Below are 24,961 nucleotides of genomic sequence, written 5' to 3' on the forward strand. Positions count from 1 at the left end.
CATGCTCGGCCCGGACGACAATAGAGAAGTTGTGGCAGAGTGAAGACGACTTGACGACTGAGTGACAGTCTGACAGCTGAATGACAAAAGAAGAAGAAGAATGTGTCTGAGCCTGGTGACGAAGAGCAGGAAGGAAACGAGGAAACACTTTCCAGCGCCGCACAACACCCGACATGGCTGCTCCAGCAGCGACGAGCCACGATGCTGAGGCTCCGACGTTTCACTGCCGCGCTCAGAGCTCGTCTGTCGTCAAAGGATCGACTCAATACGAGAAGCAAGTCAAAATATTACAGGACTAAATCGCAATGCTAAAAAAATAAATCATATATATATAACCATATATATGGAGCTATATAAACAAGATTTTAATGCATTTTTATGAGAAAAAACTCGTAAAGTTTATTGTATAAAACATAGACTGTAAATCATGACGGCTCCCAAAAGTGAAGCCAAAGTGTCTCATTCGCCGCCTGGTGGCTGGCTGCAGTACAGGTCATAAATCCTACCTCCTCCATGTTAGTAGATTATGTATATGTTATTCTTGATGAAGAGTAAATAAAATACTGCATATTAATATACAGAGAATGAAAAAATACTCTGAGTTTAAATCTGTGGTGGTTTGACTGGATGAAGTCACTTTTTGCTGCTGTGGTTTAGTCACAGTGACACAGTACATGCATATTAATAAGTGTGTGCATGTCTGTGTGTGTGTGTGTGTGTGTGTGTGTGTGTGTGTGTGTGTGTGTGTGTGTGTGTGTGTCACTGGCCTCACTCACATATTAGTTATTTGATGATATAAAACGTGCACATGATTGACAGCTGGGACTGACTCTGGATTTCGGTCCAGAGGCAGGAAGTGGAGACGTGTCGTCCATCTTGATTCACACTCACGTGAGCCTGTAGCTGTGCAGACGCTTCACAGAGAATCTTTTCTCTCAGTGCAAATGAGATTTTAATGCGCTGCCGCAGCTTCTCTCAGTGATGACTCATGTGTTTGGAAACCTGCAGCTGACGTAATGACGTGTTTCACGTGTTTTGACCGAAGATGGATTGAATATGTAAATGAAACCGTTCAGCCACCAAATGAATAAATGACAACCACATTTAAACAGTTTCTCACAAGGAAAGGAAAAGACATTATTGTGATTAGTAATAGAATGATGAGTAATCCCAGGACGTCTGATTCATAAAATCGTTCTGTTTTAAAGTTAAACAGCAGCTGAGAAGTATCCACTGATGAACTGCAGGTGATGGTTCGTTCCACCGTGGATCTGTTCTGTTCTTGTTTGAGAGCAGCCGTCGTTTCTACAAAACTTTACTTATTCCAGCTTTTTTCTTTTCCCTCTTGAAAAGGTTCGTCCCAAAACAGCCCCAATATTTAACAAATATTAAATAATATGGAACCGCACGTCAAAACCAAACCCAGTGTTTGAGCCAGGATCGTCTGCGAGGAGGAGAAATGTTTCTCTTTTCATCTCAGTTCCACAAAAGACTGCGTCTGATACCAAACATGTCAAATTAGATCCATAACTAATGATGGTTTCCATTAAATTAATAAAACCTGTTTTTTTGTATTGCATCACCGCTGGTTTTTGTTATGAACCTAAAAACTGGACCAGATAGTTATTTTGACATCATGGTGGCGCTAGACTGAAACTCAGGAATCACCTCCCTGTTAATGTTTGTCTCCACCAACGACTTCTGTTTCAGTCTCCACACGTTTCCTCCAGAAAGAAATCACGACAACGTGATCATGTTCAAGAAGAAAAACCTGTTCTGTGAGGTCACAGTGACCTTTCTGACCCTTGACCATCAAATTCTAATCAGTTCATTCTTGAGTCAAACTCAACGTTTGTACCAAGTTTGTACATCGCATTACCATACACACCTATAAGGTTTTTACACACACACACACACACACACACACACACACACACACACACACACACACACACACACACACACACACACAAGCTCGTGCACAGTTGGTTTGTTCAGTGTTTCCTGGCTGAGGGCAGGTCATGCCTAGGTGGGGAAACTGTGACATGTCAAAGACGCCCCTGATTATAACCACAACGGGAACACAGCCAACACAAACACACAACACAGGAGAGGTGTGTGTGTGTGTGTGTGTGTGTGTGTGTGTGTGTGTGTGTGTGTGTGTGTGTGTGTGTGTGTGTGTGTGTGTGTGTGTGTGTGTGTGTGTGTGTGTGTGTGTGTGTGTGGTGAAGACTCCTGTGAACTGGAGCATCTGCAGTCAGGGACTCAGAAACAAAGACATCAGGAGTCGACACTGCAGCAAAAACACACTTCCAACGAAAAGGGGAAAAAACATCTGTGATGACCTGAGTCGTAAAACAAAAAAAGTGAAAAACTTCAGTTGTGCTCGATGAGGTTGTTTTGTCGTGGTCGCCATGACAACCCAGATGCTGACAGAGGTTTCCCTAATGAAGGTTGATGCTGCACAAATGAAAAACATGGCGGGCGGCGACCAGAAGGTTGGAGAATACGGTTAAAATGTAAAACTGTCCAAGCATCATTTCCTGGAAAAGTTAAGCGCTCACCTGAAACAACAGATTAATTTTCATGTTGGCTGTTGGATAGACTGCGGAGCCACGACATTCATGTTCCCCTCGGACGATAAGTTGTGATGACTTTGGTGATTCACCATCAGCAAGACGCTGCTTTCAGATCTGCAATGAACTCCTGACGTGTTCCTGACATGCTCCTGACATGTTCCTCACATGTTCCTCACATGTTCTGCAGGTTCTGTATGTTAGAACTAACTTCAGTGTCAGTGTCTCTGGACACTTTCTGGAACGTTTCCTGCAGCCTCCTAGTAAAATGTCCGAGTGTGAGAAAAGTGTTTCTAATGGTGCGGAGACGGGACAAGTTGTGAATTTTGCATCAGGTCAACAATTAAACTGGTCCAGTACTGCAAGCTGTGGAACTAGAGACATCCCATCAGCCTCAGATGCACTGAACACTTTTTAGAGATAGTAAGTTACAGGTGAACGTGTTTTCAACATGTCGAACATGAACATTAGCATGCTAGCATCGTGTTCGTCTGCATTGCATTCTGGGCTTTGGAGGCCACGGTCTGAACAAACCTTCTGAGTGTCGAACATCTGGCTGCAGGAATGAAAACTGATTCACGACCAACTTAATGTTTTTACTGAATCTATTCACCAACATCTCTGTGCACAATGAAAGTTATTATTTCCTGAAAAAATCTCTCCATATTATATCACAATTTTAAAAACCAATAAATAACAACATGGACTTAAGTTTCATGATGAAGTTGTAATAAGCTTCCGCAACATCGCGAAGTGAGAAATCATGTCGTAAAAACCCCAGATGGTTTTAACTGTTCAGATTTGGGTTTTTTTTGTGAAGTCGTGTCAGGTGACGACAGCTTGAATTCAGTTCATGACTTTCACCTCAGCGCAGCAGGAAGTCCAGGTTCCCGGCTCTGCTTTTACATTTCTGTTATTTCACTGTAATCAACAGCGGTCATTGTCTCTCACACGTGTGAAACGTTATAACAAACCTGCCGCCAAGACAAACGGCTGCAAATGTTTTCTAATGTAAAAAAAACTCAAATCTTCAGCGGAGGCTCGTCCGTTGCACCAGCGACGCCTCTGAGCTGCGAGAGGCGTCGTGTTCGTATCAAATCAAGTCCGACTTTCCAAACCTCACCTCTCACGAAAAGTGTACGTTGGCCTGAAGTGAAGCGTGTGTGAGCCAGAGGCGTCTGATGCCACAGCGAGCGAGTGCCGTCCACCAGCGCACGTTTCTACTCAGATATGTGAGGAACTGCTTTCATCCACATTTTTCTGTTTGAAAGATTTGAAGTTACTGGAAGTTTAAATAATACGTTTCTACATGTCCTGGTTGAGAAGTTTGTTCACTGATGAGAACAAAGTGCAAAGGAAATGGACTGATTGATGTTTTCCACTTGATTATCCATCGTCTGAGGTTTGACCCTTAACGAGCTTTGACTCTTAACGAGCTTTGACTCTTAACGAGCTCATCTCGTTGTGTCTTTGTCTTCTGCAGTGATTTAATGACACCGACCAGAGAATCAACCGGCTCTACAGAGGCCCTCTCATGATGTGTGGTTACTTGAATCGAGGATTCCTCTACCTGCTCAGATCAGTTGGTTGAAAGAAGCAGTTTCACCATCAAACGTCACATGTTGCGTCTCTAACCCCAACGTTTAACTTCCTTCACCTCAACTTTACTCTGATCTGAACCCACGGTAGGACTCACCTGTGGAAATACAAGCACACGCACACACACACACACACACACAGACACACATACACACACACACACACACACACACACACACACACACACACACACTCACACACATTAGATATGCACGCAGGCATGCACATTCTTACATGTGTCAGCTGAAACATGCACACGCAGGGGAATACAGTAGGAATACTGTAGTCTTATGTCTAACACACACACACACACACACACACACACACACACACACACACACACACACACACACAGACAGCATTGCCAGGAAACACTTTAGTGAAACATAGAACTTAACTTCATTGCTTTCTCACTCCTCTGGATCAGTCCTTCACCTCAAGGCCACATCTCTCTCTCTCTCTCTCTCCCTCTCTCTCTCTCTCTCTCTCTCTCTCTCTCTCTCTCCCTCTCTCTCTCTCTCTCCCTCTCTCTCTCTCTCTCTCTCTCTCTCCCTCTCTCTCTCTCTCTCTCTCTCTCTCTCTCTCTCTCTCTCTCTCCCTCTCCCTCTCTCTCTCTCTCTCTCTCTCTCTCTCTCTCTCTCCCTCTCTCTCTCTCTCTCTCTCTCTCTCTCTCTCTCTCTCTCCCTCTCTCTCTCTCTCTCTCTCTCTCTCTCTCTCTCTCTCTCTCTCTCTCTCTCTCTCTCTCTCTCTCTCTCCCTCTCTCTCTCTCTCTCTCTCTCTCTCTCTCTGTCTCTCTCTCTCTCTCTCTCTCTCTCTCTCTCTCTCTCTCTCTCTCTCTCTCTCTCTCTCTCTCTCTCATCACGCAGATGGAAGCGTTTCACGGTCGTACTGTCGGCACTTTACCGTCTCTACCTGTCTGCTGCTCCAAACCTTCTCGTGTTTCCTCTGCCCAGTGTTTTCCTAACTAAGTGCTCGCAGAGGATGAAATATCAGGCCAGCTGCAGCCAGGCCAGGGCTGGGGGTGAGGAGGGGTGAGGAGGAGGGAATTATGAAATGCATCATATAAAGAGTCGATTATAAACCTGATTTGGAAATCGTGGCCGACCGCCAAGATTGTGTGGGCATCTGTGGGGCTTTCACAAAGGTTTGGAGCTGGTTGCACTGTGTGGACTCCAGTGTTGTGAAGCTTGGCCCGAACCAGGACCTGTGTCTCTGAGACCTGAGTCAGACTGTGTCTGGGGTCACATCCTGCAGAGGCTGAAGATCGATGTGACGGTGCGACGAGACGGCCCCATTTCAAAGGCTCCTACAAACGCGTCCTTTCAGCCCCAAGCACCAAAGGCCCCAATGGGTGGATCCCTCCCTGCCCAGTCTGTCCCAGAATTCATGTTGGAAAGGAACAAGACGTCCAAATCAATCAAACCAAGCAGCTAACGGTACACACGTTAAAAAGCCAAGCGATATTCAAACTTTCTAACTGTGCCTCCGCGGCCCTCTGAAGGACGGACACAGCTTTTGTCAATGTGCGGCTTTTGGAGACTAAGGTGAAACCGAAATGAGAAAGTCTGGTCTACAGAGGGTTTCCTGTTTACCAGCGTGCCCGGCCCTCCCTGGTGCATCAGCTACTCCTTCGCTCGTCGGGGATGGAAGGATACGTGTCGGCCTAGAACTGAATTCAGAAACAGCTTCTGTTATGATTCCGTAGCTCCATGAACGAATCATTGTTATAGATGTTTTGTTGACTTGTGCACTGACATTATCCAAATTGTTTCCAACAACGTTCAAACCCAGAGAAATCAGTTTTATTCAAGGTGACACGAGGTTTCATTTTGTTTCTTTTTGATTGTGTCCGATCTTTGTCCGTCTCGATAACTTAACACGACGTACGGAGAAAGGAAAACACACGTTCACCTGTAGGTAGATTTTCCTCAGCAATGGTGGTGAAGACATCAACTCCCATGATCCCGCGCTACTTCAATTGTTATTGTTTTAACCCCCCACACACACACACACACTGGTTAACTATGATCTCGGGGAGACTCACTGTCCTGCGCTCAAACACTCGGCTTTTATAAATAGAAGAAGGCAGATTAAGTTACATGAACATACACACACCCTCACATGTGCAAACAGACACGCACAAAACATGCACTTGGCCTCACACACACATGCATGCACGGAGCAGCTGTGGTGGTTAGGTCATCAGTTTGTACAGCAGGCCGGTGCCCTGTCCTGCGTCAGTAGGTGTTAGTGGTAACATTAGCCAGGGGGGCGAAGGAAGGAAGAGCCAGGGACCGAAGGAGGAGGATGGAGAGAGAGAGAGAGAGAACGAGAGAGAGAGGTGGAGTGTTAGCATAACCTCCGGCTTAAACGTGTCATTTCTGCTGTTGTTTCAGCCCCACCATTTAAACACCGGGGAAATCAATGGCGTCTTCGCGGGAGAGCCGCTCTGTCATCACACACTCACAAACCCTCTCTTCACCTCCTCTATTTCCATCTCCCTTTTTTTAGCGCTCATCCATCCTGTTATGTTCTCATCCACTTGTTTTCTTTGTCCTTTCTTCTCCTCTGTTTCTCTGCTTCTGAAACAAGTGCGACGACACATTGACGCAGCAGCTCGACGCCGCTACACATTATTAATCGTGGGTTTATTTGGCGTCTGTCTCCATTAAGGTTTGATGGTGATTCATGTAAATTTCTGGAAAGTGCTTCAGTGAGGTTGTTTTTCTTCTGCATTTTAATCCTTTTGCATCACGTTTGGCAGCTTCCATCCCCGCTGTGTTTTACTCACAGTTCACATGTGCGTGATGTTGTAATTATTTTTGCTTTAATGTGTCTTCCAGATAGTCCAGGTCAGGTTGAGTATAAAGCCTGACAGGTTCAGTTGATTCCAGTCCTATAAGAGATAAGAGTATGGAAAATGTTTCAAAGTAAATTACCTGCCTCACCTTTAATCTGTCGGTAAAAGGTGCAGAGATATATTTTATTTTTGTTTGTGTATTGAATTGAATGTAAAGCTTCATTCACGTGTTCCAGGAGGATTTAACAGCTCCTGGACTTCAGAGCTTCTAAATGACCTCGTCCCTCAAGGAACAGCTTCGTCAAACCAGGGGCCGCATGTGGAAACAAGGTGGTGAGACGTTCACTGACCTTCTGCCCAGAGGAGAGGAGGGAACAGACACACACCACGTGAACAAAGCACACACACACACACACACACACACACACACACACACACACACACACACACACAAAGTGAGCAGTGTCCCTGCCTCTCCTCAAACTCACATAGTAAAGTGTGTGTGTGTGTGCATGTACATCCATGACCTTTGTTTTCTTTGCACTTTCTCTCCTGTGGGATGCTGTTAAAGGTGAACACACACACACACACACACACACACACACACACACACACACAGACACACACGCACTCACACACACAGTGTTGTATTGCGGGCAGGATGGCGCGGTGGCAGCCATTATTTATGTCTGCTTTCTTTAGCGAGGTTTCTCACAGGAACAGGAGTCGAGCAGGAATCCAACACTTCCTCTGAGCCGACCATTTATCACTCTTTATTAATACAAACACACACACATGCATGCACGCGCAGCACACACACACACACACGCACACACACACAGACACACACACACACACACACACACACACCACCACACACACACACACACACACACACACACACACACACACACACACACACACACACACACACACAGACACACACACACACTGAATGCATAAGCCATGGACTCAGTTGCAGACAATTAACCTAACACCCAAATATACAGAAATATTTTTGCATGTGTTGTGTAGCCGTGCAGGATACACACAGCACTCCACTGATATAATACACAATAATCACATAAATCAGCAGACACACACACAGATAAGCTTATACATCTAAAAGGTTCACTGTAAAAAGTTTGTTTACCAAAACAATATGAACAAATCATTTGGTTCAACTAACATTATTAAGTTAGTTGTGTGAAGTTGTTCTCACTTAACACAAAACGTTCAGTTGGGACCGGCTGGATCTAATTAAAAGGTTCGATTCTCCATCAAATGCGACAAATTCGATGTTTCAGAGACAAACATATAGAGGGCGGCTGGAGGTCGAACAGGTCGTCAACGTAGATATGTGAACAGAAACAGTCAAGCATTCATTTAGTCTGTATTTGTGCACGTCTTCAGAAAGATTATACTGAAACAGCACTAATGAGTGTGTGTGTGTGTCTGAATTCAGATCAATTATAAATTACAGTTTGGCCCAAAGCAGCACTGCTGGTTCCTGGGAGGGTTATTTTAGTGCTGGATCAAGGTCATAGAAGGGAAATGTGTGTGTGTGTCGTCAGGTGAGGTCACACAGGGAACCCAGCATCTCGACTGGCTGCTGCGGAGGAAATAGCAGTGGCTAGACGCTCGGTGGCGTCGCCTTCTCATAACTCAGCGCTGACACTTTATTGTAACCGTTCGAGTTCAGCATCAATCTGAAGACGCTGATTTCATTTCCTCAGAAACAAACGATCCAACCTTTTTTTTTAATTTTCCCTCTCACTCTGCTTCTGTTGCAGAACTTTTCCGTCTCGCTCTGCTTTCACTCGTTTCAGTCGTTTTCACTCGTTTCAGTCGTTTTCACTCGTTTCAGTCGTTTTCACTTGACTCCACGCTGCTGCAACGAAGCTTCTTTCATTCGTGTCAGTGAAGTTTAATTTGAATTCATTTGAAAAGGAGGAAAACTAAATACATGACTCAGAATATGCTTCTTTTCTCTGGATGTTTTTCTTTATGTATTTCTTTATAACTTCTGAACTACAAATACATTGTAGATGCCTCAACGATCTCATTCTAAAGCATGGCGTAATACTGACCTGTATCAAGGTCCCGCCTATACACGCCATCGAACCAGTCAGTCTCAGCTGTCAATCAAACTGATAAGAAACACGAACACTTGAACATCAGCGTGATGACAACTACCTAAACTACCTGACATTGTCCCATCTGCTAACATGGAGGAGGAGGGTTCATGACCGACACTGTGGCTTTGGTATGCTCCCCAAACACAGACACTATCAAACCCTTATGACACAGAAAGGTCGCTAAGGTTTGATATTTCATATTTTAACCAATGATTTCATGATAAATAACTTTAAATATATGTAATATGTAAAATGTTATCATAAGTGTTCATTTTTTATTCTATAAAATAAATAATTTCACATGGGCAAACATAAACGCTGTCTGTGGAAGGATCATTTTGGATCAGGCTCTAAAACAAACCATTGAATCACTTAATTGAAAAAATGTTGATGAACCGATTGTAAAAAATAATGTTAGTAGCAGAACTAGTTATCGTACGTACAAGTTAGAGCTTCATAAAACAACTCTCAGGAATAACAATACATTTACGTGGAAGTAAACTTTACAGGAGGATTAAACGTCATGAACCAGATTCAAGATACAATTACTAATTTATCAACTATTTAAAAAATAATGTAACACAACTTCACCAATAAATACTAATAAAAACTCTCTTGATTATCAATATTCAGTGTCTTATATTCATTCTGTCCGTGCAATACAATGGTTCATATGCAATCCATTCTCTACTTATTCTCATGCTGCACATGTTTCTTGTTTTTACACTGTTTTAGTTTTTATTCCATTCATATCCTTCTATATTTTTCATATTTCCTAACACTGAAGTATCATTATCCTTCACTAAAGTATAACCATGCTTCACTTAAGTATTGCATGTTACTCATTATTACTATTTTTGACTCTTGCTGCTGTAATAAATACAAATTTCCCCATTGTTGGACTAATAAAGGATTATTTTATCTTATCTTGTGAAAAATAAGAAAATGAAATAAAACCAGACCCTTTGTTCCAGATTAGAAGTTTTTTATTCTTTTGGTTTTAGATAATAATTGATTCATAAAATAAAAACGATTCCATAACCGCTCTTTACACAAGCGGACCGTTTCTTCGCCGGGGCCTGTGTTCCGCCCGGACGGGATCGTGTGTCGGACAGATTCCGTTGACATTGCTGCGGGGGAGGAGGTGGAGGAGCACCGCTGTTACCGAAGCTTCGACCAGTGAAGGAGCCGCAGTTCGGAGGCAGCCCGCTCCCCGGCTCTGAGACCCGGACCCCCGCGGAGTCATGTACCGGCGGCCGCTGCAGTCCGCCGTCAGGAGCCTGGTGCACGGGGCAGCGACCCGGGCCGCCGGCCGCAAGGTAACACGGTCCCGTTAGCTTAGCTTAGTGACCTAGCCTTCAGTCCACGAGCCTCCAGCTACAAGACGTGAGTCCGGAACCAGAAATCCACTTTGACTCTGTGCTCGAGTTCCGGACATGTTCTAAAGAACGTGACGGGAACAGCCTCATGTGTTCGGTAAGGGACTTCCGGTGGGGACACCACCTGCTGTGTACAGGTGAACTTCACCGTGAACCCGGTTCTGATGGAAACAACCAGGCTGAACCAGGCTAAACCAACCTGAACCAGACTAAACCAGGCTGACCCAGACTGAACCAACCTGAACCAGACTGAACCAGACTGAACCAACCTGAACCAGACTAAACCAGACTGAACCAGGCTGACCCCAGACTGAACCAGACTGACCCAGGCTGAACCAGGCTGACCCAGACTGAACCAGACTAAACCAGGCTAAACCAGGCTGACCCAGACTGACCCAGACTGAACCAGACTAAACCAGGCTGACCCAGACTGACTCAGACTGAACCAGACTAAACCAGGCTAAACCAACTTGACCCAGACTGAACCAGACTGCTGAACCAGACTAAACCAGGCTGACCCAGACTGAACCAGACTAAACCAGGCTGACCCAGACTGAACCAACCTGAACCAGACTAAACCAGGCTGACCCAGACTGAAGCAACCTGAACCAGACTAAACCAACCTGACCCAGACTGAACCAACTTGAACCAACCTGAACCAGACTGACCAAACCTTAACCAGACTGAACCAGACTGAACCAACCTGAACCAACCTGAACCAGACTGACCAAACCTGAACCAGACTGAACCAGACTGAACCAACCTGAACCACACTGAACCAACCTGAGCCAGACTGAACCAACCTTAACCAGACTGAACCAGACTGAACCAACCTTAACCAGACTGAACCAACCTTAACCAGACTGAACCAACCTGAACCAACCTGAACCAGACTGAACCAACCTGACCTAACCTGAACCAGACTGACCAAACCTTAACCAGACTGAACCAACCTGAACCAGACTGAACCACACTGAACCGACTGAACCAGACTGAACCGACCTAACCTGAACCAGGCTGAACTGACCAGGCTGAACCAGACTGAACCAACCTGACCAAACCTGAACCAGACTGACCTGAACTGAACCAGACTGAACCACACTGAACCAGACTGAACCAGACTGAACCGACCTAACCTGAACCAGGCTGAACCAACCTGAACCAGGCTGAACCAGACTGAACCAACCTGACCAAACCTGAACCAGACTGACCTGAACTGACCCAGACTGAACCAACCTGACCAAACCTAAACCAGACTGAACCAACCTAAACCAGACTGAACCAACCTGAACCAACTTGAACCAGACTGAACCAACCTAAACCAGACTGAACCAAACTGACCCAAACCTGAACCAAACCTGACCCAGCCTGAACCAACCTGAACCAGACTAAACCAACCTGAACCAACCTTAACCAGACTGAACCAACCTAACCTGAACCAGGCTGAATCAGACTAAACCAGACTGAACCAAACTGAACCAACCTGACCAAACCTAAACCAGACTGAGCCAAACTGACCCAACCTGAACCAGACTGAACCAACCTGAGCCAACCTGAACCAGACTGAACCAACCTGAACCAGACTGAACCAACGTGACCCAACGTGACCCAACCTGAACCCAGCTTCACCTGAGACACCAACTCACCACATGTGATAATGAACTCAAATGAGTCTGTGGCTGTTTTAAAGTTCAGTTCATCTTCTCTGCTGTGACTTCAAGTCAGGTTTATTTCTATAGAACCAGATCATGATATACATCATCTGAAGTCACTGTACGTAGAAGGTCAGGACCTTAACGATTACAGAGGAACCATCTTTAGACCACCTGCCTCTAGCTGCTCAAGTGACCATTAATATGTGTTCATTAGTTTTACTATTAATTATGTCGTTTAAAAGTGTAGAAAGTTGTGTAACATTGTGCGAGACACCAAGTTGATATGGCTGTGGGCGTGGCTTCATGACTCACTCGTCTTCCTGTGGATTTACTCTGTAGACGCATGAATTATGTTTTAATAAACGGTCAGTTTCCAACCTTCGGTCCAGCTGTTCTGCGGGAAGTCAACAGAGGAGAGAATTTTCCTGGGATTGCCAAAGACCTGGTCTGTGACCGTTTAGTTTAGCAGCGTGTGAAAGTGATTATTTTTAATTTGTATCAGGGCAACATTAGAACAGATGAACTCTTGTTTTGTAATTCCACTGTCAGCAGCTTTTCATCTTCAAACCATGTTCCTCTGTTTGTCCTCCTCCAGACTTCAGATCCAAACGCCTGCTTGGCTCGAGCTTTAGTAACTTTCCAGCTGGCCCGAGTCTCCTCTGCCTGTTTACCTCCATGTCGGACTCTGCACATCAGCACACAGGTAACACCACGTGCACGCTCACGCACACAGAAAGGCATTTACACTGGCTAGTATTTAGTGATTTTTGCAGTTTGAGGCAATAAACCGTTAATATGATCGATCACTAGATGTGAGGGGCGGTTTGAGGCAGTTTCTCCGGACATTCTGGAATTTTCTTGCCAGCACAAGTAAAATGTCCTGAAGCTTCCCAGAGAGCGAGTGGACGTGTTGATGAGGTTTCTAACACGTGACGGACGTGAAACTGGAAGAACACAAACATCTCAGGATGAAGAAGAGGAGCCGTACACGTAGAAGACGAAGACGTCAACTGGGAAACACGAGGAGGTTCCAGATCTTCTGGTGATGAGGGCCGACGCCGGTGTGGATGAGCTGTAAACAACAACACTGATCTTTCCACAGCAGAGTTTATACGTCATGTCCGGCCTCCTGCTGCTCTACAGGCTCCGCCCTGCTGCTCTACAGGCTCCGCCCCTCGCCTGGATGTTCCCCACATGTTCCTGTTTGAACGAGTCGGACCCGACAACCTGCTGCTGCTGCTTCACAAACACTAACTACACAACATGTCCAGAAACAACCTGCTGCTGCTGCTTCACAAACACTAACTACACAACATGTCCAGAAACAACCTGCTGCTGCTGCTTCACATGTAAAAGACAACCTCAGGAAAATATCTAGAACATTCGCTCTGTCACTGAGTCAAGACCAACATTGAAAAAGCTTCAGCGATGCGCATCGTTACATCGGGGGCCATTTAGGACGAGTCTGAACATTAATGCATCAGTATTTTATCTTATCGCTGCATATTGCACACGGACACTTCAGCTGGTTTGGTCATTTAACGTTGGTTGAATTTGAGCAGACAAAGTGACAGCAGTGCTTTTTACAGCAGAGGTCGTGATGAAGGGCAACTGAGGTCACTGAGGCTGTAATGAAACTGTCAAGACAACATGCGGCTTAGAAAAGGTCAGTTTATTCATGTGCTCAACAGCTGCACTCAGTCGGGAAAGGCCACGTTCCCCAGGTGTGTGTCGTCACACTGTGAGTGTGTGTCTGTGCCAGAGTTGTTTTCATTCCCGCCTGGTCTGTCTTCCCCATTTTTCCTCACTTTTTTTATTTCACTCTATTCTTCAAACGGACCTTGAGTGAATATGGCAAAACCCTGTTGAGCAGTAAAGTAAGTCGGTGATGTTGCCTTGTTTCGGGGGGACGCTACCGAGCCGTCGCCCTCAGCGGAACAATCGTGACGTGGAAGTGAACAAGGAGAAGACTGTTTGTCGACTTCGTACTAAGCAGTTGTGTTTTACTCTTCAACGACAACAAACGTGTCAGCTCACCTGCAGCGGACACGGTGCCACACCCAGGAGAACGTCGGGGTTCGATCCCGTCTGACTACATCCAAGGAGGGATGCAGTGATGTTGTTGTCAAGTCAAATCCGTTCAAACTTGATTTCTGGCAAAAGGGACCAGCCGGTGTCCAGAGGCTACAGAGGCTAACGCAGGAAATACAAAGACGTGATGACAGAGGGCAAAGATGAGACGGCTCAATGTCGACATTTTTGTGTCATAAATTTAGAAAGAAAAACTTAATATTGGCTTTCACCTCCACAAAAAGTAATCCTGTCATTTCTGAAAAATGCTAAGACGCACATCTTACCTCATGAACTCTGAGCGCTCAGATTTCTAAGCTCCGAGGTCATGAACATCAGGTTTTCATCTTCATTATGATTCCATGTGAAGGCGGCACTCATCCCCTCATCCTTGTGTTTGTTGCGTCTCCCTCTCTCATTTCTTTGTCCCCCCCCCCCATCCCTCACTCACTGTTTTGTGTTTTCCTGCAGCTCTGTAATGTGAAGGAGACGCCTCAACACACGGAGGAAGAAGTTGGGGCCTTCACAAAGCTCATTGAGGCCATCGGCTTCACAGGACCGCTCAAATACAACAAATGGGTGAGTGGTGAGGGGGGGTGGCAAAAACACAAAACAACCTCAGGATGATCTCCACATCAACGTGAGGACGGTGGCTCCTGCTCGTTGGGAAGTTGGAGTTATTCAAATCAAATCAAATATACTTTATTGTCCCATAGGGAAATTTGTCTTTGGTCAAAGTGCTACAGCAGCTGCAGAACAGTACATTGTACAACAACATAGGACAGTAGGACATATCACGCAAGAGCCAGAATAATAATCCAGAATAAAAGTGAGTTGAATATTGCACCTGGCCTAAAAACACTTAAAATGATAAAACACTAAAAGGATATAATAAGAAAAACAGAAACTGGCTTTAAAACTTAAAAACCAAAGTGGGAAACGTGCCAGACAAAGTGCAGTGGTTATTTACATTTTATCTTACAATCAAACTAATGTGGTTTTCTCATCTGAGAGCAGTTATTTACAGTCTATATAAGATCCTCCACTACTTGGAGAACTAGTCTTGAACATGCGTCTTTCAAACGTCTGGTTTTACAGATTTACAGTCAAACGAACTTGGCCTCGTTTGAGGTGAATAAAGAAAAAGTGTTGACACGATATCATTTTTATGCAGAAAACTCTTTAATTAAATCATAAAGGAGATGTTAATATTGTTCGGGGACGTCTCTGTGTTTTTTGTACATTCATGTGATGACACTGTTGCAGTGAATGTTTTCCTAGAATGACCTCATTAAAGAATAAACATTTACAGGCAGGGGTTGGTTCTGTGGGAGGTTCTGGCTGAAGACCTGGAGGTGGCGTATGTGCACAGGAATGTGGGCTGTTGTCATCTAGCGAAATGTTGGGCTCCACACCAGGTTGGCAGAGTTTGGCCTGAGCACGTCTCTGACCTCGTGTCCAGTGTGTGGTTCTTCACACACTTGCTGGGAGTTGAACTTTGTGTCGTGACACCAGAGCTGATGGAGCTGTGTGTGGAATCAAAGACACAAAACATCCTGGAACAATGTTTTTGATCTCTTCCTATTCTCGGGTGTGAAACGCTTTAGCAGTTCGGACGTTCTCAGGAGGGGCTCCATGTGATAACACAAATCTCAGAGTTCCTCCAGAGTTCCTCCTGCCAGCCTCCCAGTAAAATGTCTGGATATTGCCCGACTAGGCTCATGTGAGAATACAGCACGATATTATCTGGAGGATTCACCGCGAGCGAGTTGACGATGTTTTACTGGACATATCGCACAGCGTACGTTTCTGATTTAACCGATTTTTCTTTTGTGTCTTTTGTCTTCACAGAAAATCAAGATTGCTGCCTTGCGCATGTACACATGTTGTGTAGAGAGAATCAATTACGACGACTTCTTTGAAAGTAAGTGTGCTCGCAGAGCGCTAAATCTCCAACTAGGTGTCGAGCGCCAACAACGCTTATTGAATAGTTCATATTTCTTTCAAACTAAGACTTAAAGACACCTGATTTATTTCCTGTTGTGAGGCTAAGCACCACTTCCTGTCGGCAGAGTACATTTACATCCACTATATGGTAAAACCTTTCAAAATAAGAGCACTATTGTTGACGGCGGGAGAGAAAGTATGTTTTTTTTCAGTAATACTACACACACACACACACACACACACACACACACACTTCAGTATTTGTCCTGGTCCAAACACCATTAAGGCGCATGTATTTGTTCTGGTCCAACTGGAGCTGATGAGCGTCCAGGGACCCTGACACGTTTATTTGACACTTTACTTTCTGGCACACTCGCACACACTCATTTTAATTTGGTTTCACTTTATTAACAATATGTGGAAAATATTTCTGCCATCAAACATTATTTTCAGTTATAATCTGTGACGCCCTGAGAGCAAAGTGACAACTTCTCATTTTCTCACCAGGATCAAAGAAAAGCGTTGAATCATAACCAGAGTTTGAAACAAAACTTCAATCGTCCATTGACTCTGATTTATCAACATTTCAGCTCGTTTCGGGATTTTTTTAAGTCACAAGAATAACTAATAAATAATCTTTAAAAGTTTTCTCTTATACAGTTGCTGTTACATTTTCTGTTGATCAGTTGTGTGTGTGTGCGTGTGTAGGAACACAAGTGAACATGTGATGTGTTGTAAGACGTGTGGACATTTTGTGTTTGTTCCAGAGTGCGCCCTCCCTGACACACTCAACTCCTGGTTCTTGGTAGCACAGCTGCATGTATGGTGAGTTACACACACACACACACACACACACACTATGACTGTTTTTCCATAATGTCGTGTACCTCAGTCTTGTGCTTTTTCATTTTTCACATGGCGCAGCGGACGCAGCACATTAGTGAAAAAAGGTCGAGAACAAAACCTGAGAAACTTGACGTTGAGAAGTCGATGTTTATACTTTACTGCATCGATAAGGAAACACCGAAGTTACTGGAACTCTTAACTCTCCAATGAATGAGCTACTTATTCCAACGATAACATAACTTAAAGAGAAAGTAAATGCTGACATCACACATATCTCATAGATTACTTCTGAACGTTTGTTCTAATCCGACCTGTCGTCTGTTAGGATGTGTTTGGTGCGGATGCGTCAAGAGGGCAGAGCAGGAAAGTACATGTGCCGTTACATCGTGCACTCCATGTGGGAGGATGTGGAGCAGAGGAGCAAAATCATGGGGGTAAGTTCTTTGTGTGTTTTAACTCGTGTTTGTTTCCTCTTTAGCACCTTTTCCAGAATAAACCTTGTCAGGACCAGTCGACCTCACGGGGACCAAAGTCCGCTCTTAAAGATTCTGGTTAATCTCACACGTTTCCTCTTTGCTCCGTACACTCGGGAGCACAGTGACTAAAAGCGTTGGTTTCACAAACCGATGTTGACGAACTTCTTACTCTTACAAGCGGTGTATTGACTCTGGCTTTGGCGCTAGTATTTGTACGTACCGGAACTCGGGTCAAGCATCCAATAGGAGAGGGACCTGGGAGCCTGGTGCATTCTGGGTGTAGTAGTATCTCTTCCTTTTGTAGTATTTCTACTTTTGGGGAAACTGAAAGTCTCATTTTCTCCTGTCAAGTTTCACCAATTTAGATTTTTTTTCCCACTGTTTCTACTCCATTGAAGCAGTTTTAATATTTAGTTTGTTTATTTGTTTAGTCAGTTTTATCTGGTTTGTCACATATGAAACAAGCAGCGTCTTTACTTTTTCTGTGCTAGAAAACGACTGAAGTCATTCTGTTAAATAAATATTCATTATTTAAGCCACATTTCCTCTTCGGGCTGATGCAACAGTGCATTAAGTTTTACTCTTGCCTTTGCATGCTGCTGCATAGATGCAGGTTTTGTTTATTTAAAGTTTTACATCAGCATAATTGCGGCAGCAGTTCTCCAGCGGAGAGCGTAGCCAGGTCCCCAGAGAGTCGGCCTGGCTGCGGTCGCCGTGTCCACAGAGTCGTTCCTCTATTCTCTGTCAGTGGAGCAGCTCCAGGAAGTGTCGCTCATTGACATCGCAGCGTTCAGTCTTTGTCCACATGCGACTTTCAGAGAGAGTTTCTCCTACTCGGATTAAACTGGAATCAAATCTAATGAGTTCCTACAGACAAAAACATGCTTTTTTTCTTTCACTTCTTAAAAACCTAAAGAGTAAAACTCCTAAAAATGTAAAGTATTTGTGCAGACACTTTTAGATGCATCCATCTGCAACATTTATCCCGATACCAATGTGTCTCTGCGACGGGCCGATGGGCCGATGGCGTTTCCGTCGATGCTTCTGATCCAACTGGCGAACGAGTCTGACGTCAATGTGATGGAAGAGAGAGAGAGAAGGAGAGGAGTGGATCTCTCTGCTGCAGATAAATAGAGAAGCACTCAAACATTGCACCTGGTGTTAAAAGGTCTAAATGGCTTCATCTGTGTGGATGAAAGTCCTCAAGCAGAAAATCTACACGTGTTGCTCGGCAGGCGTTGATGTCAGATGCTGGTGAAAAGGATCTCGTGGATGTTAGTTGTGACGGAGGCAGCAGCGTTCAGCCGGCGTTTCAGTTTGAGGCCTTTAGTCCAGTTTGAGCTTATTTAGCCTCGTGTGACAGAAAGAGGTCAGAGATGAGGAATGGCAGTGCGGTTTGTGAGGTCACGCTCAGTGTGTGTGAACGCATGCATCGGGCAGAGTACAGGGGGAAGCGTGTGCGTGTGTTGGGGGGGTGTTGTGTGTTTTCACAGCTGCACATGTGAACTTTTGTCAGCATGCGTTCGTACACTTGCCTTTGACCAGAACACACGTGGCTCAGAATTCAAATCTGAACTTTCAATCTAACTTCTGTATTAAATGTGATCCAGAGAATCACACGTCTCTGAGGCGGTTGAACACGGACACGTCATACATGAAACACGTTGATGAGACAACAAGGTGACAGCATGAATCTGCACCATAGACTGTAAAGATGGACGACATGACGGCTCCATAAAAAGTGATCGCCCCCTGGTGTCTGGCTGCAGTATAGGTCATAAACCCCGCCTCCTCCTTGTTAGCAGATGGGACATGGACCAAACTAAACAAATCAAAGCAGACGTTAAATTAAGACGGTTTGTTCAAGTGTTTCTGATCAGTTTGGTTTGAATCAGTTACATTTTCAATTGTATAGAGCCAAACGAAGTGAGTCGTAATATTACTGAAATTCCCACGGAGGAGGTTCTCTGGAGTTTCTCTCCTTCTGGACGTCAACTCTCGAACAATCAGATTCTTTATGTAGAAACTCTGAAAGCTCTTTGAGCACGACGCAGATGTGACCGACGAGAACGTCCCAGTGGACCAAACGTGTCCTCGTCCACTAAAGAGACAGTTTCCTTCAGGTCTGTTCGGTTCTGTCTTCACATTAAACTGAAGATCTCGTGGAGCCGATGAGTCAAAACATCAAGGATTTTGTTATTTGTGAAACTGAACAAGATGCTGCACTTTCCTCATTTCAACACAGGACACAGACTGAACTTCTGATTTTAAAACTTTAACCTGACATGTTTAAGTTTAGCAGTTAAAGAAACAGATGTTGATGAAGAGAACAAATGAGAAGGAGAGTTTTATTCTGCAGTGTTTGTTTCACAGTTTCCTGAAATATGAGCTGAGCTTTTTATTCTCTTTCTGTGTAGATTGATGCCATCCACAGAAAGGAAGCATTGAAGGCGATGACAGAGACTTTCTATGCTGCGATATTTGGATACGACGAGGTGAGATCACACACACACACACACACACACACACACACACACACACACACACACACACACAGTCCAGCTTATTGTAGCAGTTTGTGTCTGAAAGGTTTCTATATGCTTATTATTTAGTCAGTTGAGTTCAAATTAACTTTTGAGGTCTCTAGAGGTAGAGCGGGTGGTCCACTAACCAGGGTGGTTTGATCCCCGGCTCCTTCACTCTGTGTCCCTGGAATCATACCGAGCCCCACAGTGCCCCTGATGTGCAGACAGTGTTTGAGTGATGTGTGATAGAAAAGGTTCAACGTATAGAAGAGCTGTATGAATTTAGTAATAATGATAAATTAAAACGATCAAAGACAGACAGTGATATTAGACAAAATCAAAGGTAAGATATTAAAATAATACAACACTGAAAAGTAATAAAGAACAATCCAGTTATTGATGAACTTTATTCCTTCCTGACTTTGTCTCAGTACGAAGAGACAGACGGAGACGCTGTCCCCTCGTACGACACTCGTCCTTATTTACATGTTTTTCTGCCGCTGTTGTGAGTCGGTATAAAGCGCAGATTTAATCGTGGCTCATAAATGCCAAACGTCAACCAGGAGTCATTCCAGCGCCGCCGATCACATCATTGTTTTACGACCATGACGTCGTCTGACAAAATCAACAAAGTCCAGTTAATGACAACAGCTGTGGCGTGTGATTGGTCGCACTGACGTTCAGAATGAGTGAACAGGGGGATGTAATGGCTCCCAGCCGCAGACCCTCGCTGGGCACATCGATCATCATTTAGCAGAAGTTGGTGGAGTTGGAAAGCGGAGAGAAAAATATGCATTAATAAATGTTAGCGACCGTAATGTGCACATAGTCGGTCGGCAGATAGAAGACGTCATGCGGTAATAAAACCGTTTATATTGCCACATGTAAATGAGCTGCATATCTGCTTTATGGAAAATGTCTTACGAGCCCAAACTGTAGAAGTCGTGTGTTTGTCTGCAGGAGACCGAAGGTTTTCTGTAGAGATGCAGCCAAAACACCAATGTCCTGACTTCAAGGACTCGTGTTCTACTTATATTCAGGCTGAGCATTTTAATCGTTATTATCAGGGAGTCTTGTTGAGATCGAGAAACATTCTCAAATAGCAACAAACAATTAATCACGAGTAACAAAACAACATCACATCGTAAGAATGTAAAATCCCCACGAGGAACACGAGACTAGTCTGAGTTTAACTGCTGGAGAGTTGGTGGGTTGTAAGATCTCCATAGGACCGATAAAGTCTGTTCTGATTGGCCAACCACTTCCAGGAAATGCTGTGCTGTCACTTAACGTGTGTGTGTTTGTTTGTGTGTTTGTGTGTGTGTGTGTGTGTCTTAGGGAATCCTGTCTGACGACTGCGTGCTGGCTGCTGCTCTGTGGAGGAACCTGTTCAATCGTCAGTGTGAAGACCCCAAACAGCTGGAGCTCATGGTGGAGTACGTACGCAAACAGGTGAATTCACGTCAGAGCTGTTTTATATAAACAATGCTGTAACCTGTCTTCTGTGTAGTGACCAGCAGGGGGCGACTCCTCTGGTGGTTTCTATAGAAGTCTATAGAAAGTGACTTCTCACTTTATAACGTCAGGAAACATTCAGGAGTTTCTGTCTCAGTCTCTAGTTTCAAGTCTTCTTCAAACAGCTGATGTTCATTTAGTGAATTATGATCATTTAGAGTCAAACAGACCATAAAGCACCGGATGTGTTGGGGGGGGGGGATACCACAGTGTGATTGACAGCTAGCACCGTCCAATGGGTGCAGGTGCTAAGCTAACAGCTAACGTGTTGAACTGCAACATGCAGTGACGTGACAGAGTGATGCGTCATGTGTCTCCTAGACAACCTTTGTATGTAAACAGGTTTTCTTCTTCTTCTGTGTAATCGCGTGACGACTCCTCCGGTGTGTCCGAGGTCGACGGTCTAAACTGTACCTGTGTGTAACGTGGTGAAGGCAGCGCCCCCCTCAGGAGGCCTCAGTGCAGTACCAGTGTTGTGACCGTGCTGCTGCTGTTTTCAGATGCAGTTCATCGACGCTCTGGACGGCGAGGACCTGCTCCTGACTGGCGAGGTGAAGTGGCGCCCTCTGGTGGAGGAGAACGCACAGAGCATCCTGAAGGTGGTTACACCCACGTACAACGACGCTGGACTGTGAGACGAAGAGAGGGACTTCCTGTTTCCTCCACTGACGTCCTCTTCGCCCGCCTGTTTTCACGTGTTGTTTTCCTTTTCCCGCCATCTCACCCGCCATCTTTGTTTGTCTCCCGTCCCTGTCCTCCGCTCCTCTGCTGTCCTATACGGTGGGATTTTAAATTTACATGAGATCTGTTGCTGTAGCTTTCTCTTCCTCCTTTATTTTTCTCATTTCTCCTTGAATTCACAAAACCTGTTTCTCCCCCTGTTCTTCCTCCTCTCGTGAATGATCTGTCCGATCAGAAGTTAGTTTCAGGAGGAGCAGTAAAAACAGGGTGGAGCTGGAAACATGTCGTCGTCCTGTCGGTTCTGAGAGCGTCTCTGCAAACAGACGCACTGTATTTATATTTTTCTCATTTTTTCCATGAACGCCAGCCGTGCTGTATTTATGAAGTATTTTCTTTACCTCCGTGTTCACACCTTCCTCCCGCAGAGGTGTTGGGCGTCTGTCTCCGCTCCCTCACTGTGCGTTCAGTGAAGTTTCCGGGGAGGTCCGGTGACGACAGATGGTCAAACGTGTCCGTGTCTCTGTCCGTCTGACTCGACGCTCTCGGAGCCGAACAGGAAGCTGAGCCTCAAACACTCGTACGTCAGTGTCACAGAAACGAGGTTCTTTTGTTTATTTGATTTGTTTTTAAAAAGTGGAAAAAATAAAATGTTCTGGATGAAACTGTTGAGCTTTGTTTTTGTTTTTAAATGTTTAAAGTTCGTGATTTATTCAAAGTGTTCGACAGGTCGATGTTGAGTCACAGCGACTTCCTCCTCCTCAGGATGTTGTCATCTGTTGCCCCTACAAAATAAACCTCCAGAAATCTACTGTCACCAACAGAATAAAAGAAGCAAAAGAAGCTGCCGTGACTCAGTGAGTTGAACTGAGCGTCACTGAATCACTGCAAACAGCAGCTGATCGGTGGATTCAGCTGCTTTTGACAGTTTGATGAATAACAAACACAGAACATCAGCTCCAGTCTCAGGCTCTAATTCAGGGTTTCAGTCCCGGGGCTTTAATTTTAAATTTCCAGGACACGAAGTCACACTGAATGAAAACGGGAGTAAATCTCACTGTAAAATACACAAATATGGGAGTAGTCACCACGTGTGGCAGCAGGGGGCGCTGTTTATCTCCAGTGAATGAAATAGAGCTGTGACATGAACCTACTCTGACATTCTGCATGTGGCCTGTAGATGGCGCCACACTCCACTGTTTAAAGCAGGAAACTCAGATCTTTCTGCAGCTTCTGGAAGAAATAATTTAAATCATGACACAGACTTGTTCTTTAACATGTTTTAAACATGTGTTAAAGCAGCGGATCAAAGACAATTCACTGAGGAGGTTTTATCCACCTGTTTTTATTACGCTGAATAAAAGTTGATCAAAACATTGAGCAACTGAAAAACAAGTTTAAGATAAGATTATCGTAGCATAATCAAAAGATAAACATCAGTAAAGTGATAAGTAAATGTGCAATAAAAATTTTTAAATATAATAGAAATAATATACAGTTTAAACTGAATTGTACAGAGAATATCTTCAGTGAAACGGATCCAACATTATTTTAACAGGCAGAATTTTTATTTTTTATTTCTTCCAACATGCAGATACATTTTTCATCTGTTTTTTTATTCAACTTTTCACAAAATGTCCCAAACAAACAGTTATTTTTATTAATTCAAATGTTATCTTTTCCAGTAAATGGTGACGTGTGTCGTAGAAACAGACTTGTTGTCATTTAACAGTCACACAAAGATGAACAAAGTGTGAAGTCTTATTCAAACTGTTGTGTTGTTTTATTTCTGATGTGTCTGTCACGTATGAGTTCAAACGTGATGTGCTGTGAAAACGATTTTATCCATTTGTCACGAAACCATTTCTTCCGGTGTGTGTGTGTGTCTGCGTGCGTGCATGTGTGTGTGTGTGTGTGTGTGTGTCTGCAGGTTCTTCCTGCCTCAGTACAGAATCAGGTTTAATCCCATCAGAATAGCAAATGATCCGGCAAGTGTGTGTGAGAACAGACAACATGCAGGAACAAGCTGAGCTGTTAGATGAGCACACACTCAGTGAGGTCCATCCTCTGTGGACCATGATACAGATTTTCATGAAACCACATCAGCTCAGTTGGAAACTCCGTTTGCAGTAGAAGTGTCTCAGGAGGAGATGAACCAGGTCCTCGCCCGGTTCATCAGGATCCCTGGTGGCCGAGTCGCTCTCTGACGTCTGAGGAGCTGCAGCAGGTCAGAGCAGATTCTCTGTCCGACCTCGGTCTCACACATCAGTGAATGTGTGTCCATGCCCCCCCCACAGGGCTTCACCTGCCACCTCCATCACACCCACAGCTTGTTGACGTGAGACTGAACTCGCTCACTCATCATCCTGCAGCTTCGTCGTCTGTTTCTTTTCAAAGTTAAATGTTATTTATTCGATGTAAAACTGCACCAATAACATGAACTATGCAAATGTCCTGCACCAGTCCAGAGTTTCCTGTTTGAGTGAAATGAGCAGAAACAACCATCTGCTAAACGTCATCGTAGAAGAAGTGAACGTGGTTATTTGAGGTGACAGCTGTTTAATAACTGCTTTAATGTTCACATCACATTCTGCTGCCGGCACATTTTTCTTCAGTATTCGATGCATCTCACATTTTCTCTTCATAACTTCGAAGCAGTGACAGGGTTTTCTGTGTCGTCCTCTTGTGTCACTGCAGCTTTTATTCAGAAATGGTTTATTTAAATTTCAACCTTTAGTTTTGTCCCTTTCTTTTGTC

The 24,961-nt window shown here is 44.5% G+C and overlaps 1 protein-coding gene across 1 annotated transcript; it reads left to right on the plus strand.

Annotated features, from left to right (window-relative positions):
- The first annotated feature begins 10,192 nt into the window (after nucleotides 1-10,192).
- Nucleotides 10,193-22,869, plus strand: LOC118105054 (ubiquinol-cytochrome-c reductase complex assembly factor 1). Its single transcript, XM_035152434.2, has 9 exons — nucleotides 10,193-10,432; nucleotides 12,743-12,850; nucleotides 14,689-14,796; nucleotides 16,069-16,141; nucleotides 16,932-16,989; nucleotides 17,336-17,444; nucleotides 19,904-19,981; nucleotides 21,350-21,463; nucleotides 22,027-22,869. The coding sequence occupies exons 1-9, from the start codon at nucleotides 10,358-10,360 to the stop codon at nucleotides 22,159-22,161; spliced, it is 858 nt and encodes a 285-aa protein (XP_035008325.1). The 5' UTR covers nucleotides 10,193-10,357; the 3' UTR covers nucleotides 22,162-22,869.
- Nucleotides 22,870-24,961: the final 2,092 nt, after the last annotated feature.

The sequence above is a fragment of the Hippoglossus stenolepis genome, chromosome 3, assembly GCF_022539355.2.
Source record: "Hippoglossus stenolepis isolate QCI-W04-F060 chromosome 3, HSTE1.2, whole genome shotgun sequence".
NCBI lineage: Eukaryota > Metazoa > Chordata > Actinopteri > Pleuronectiformes > Pleuronectidae > Hippoglossus > Hippoglossus stenolepis.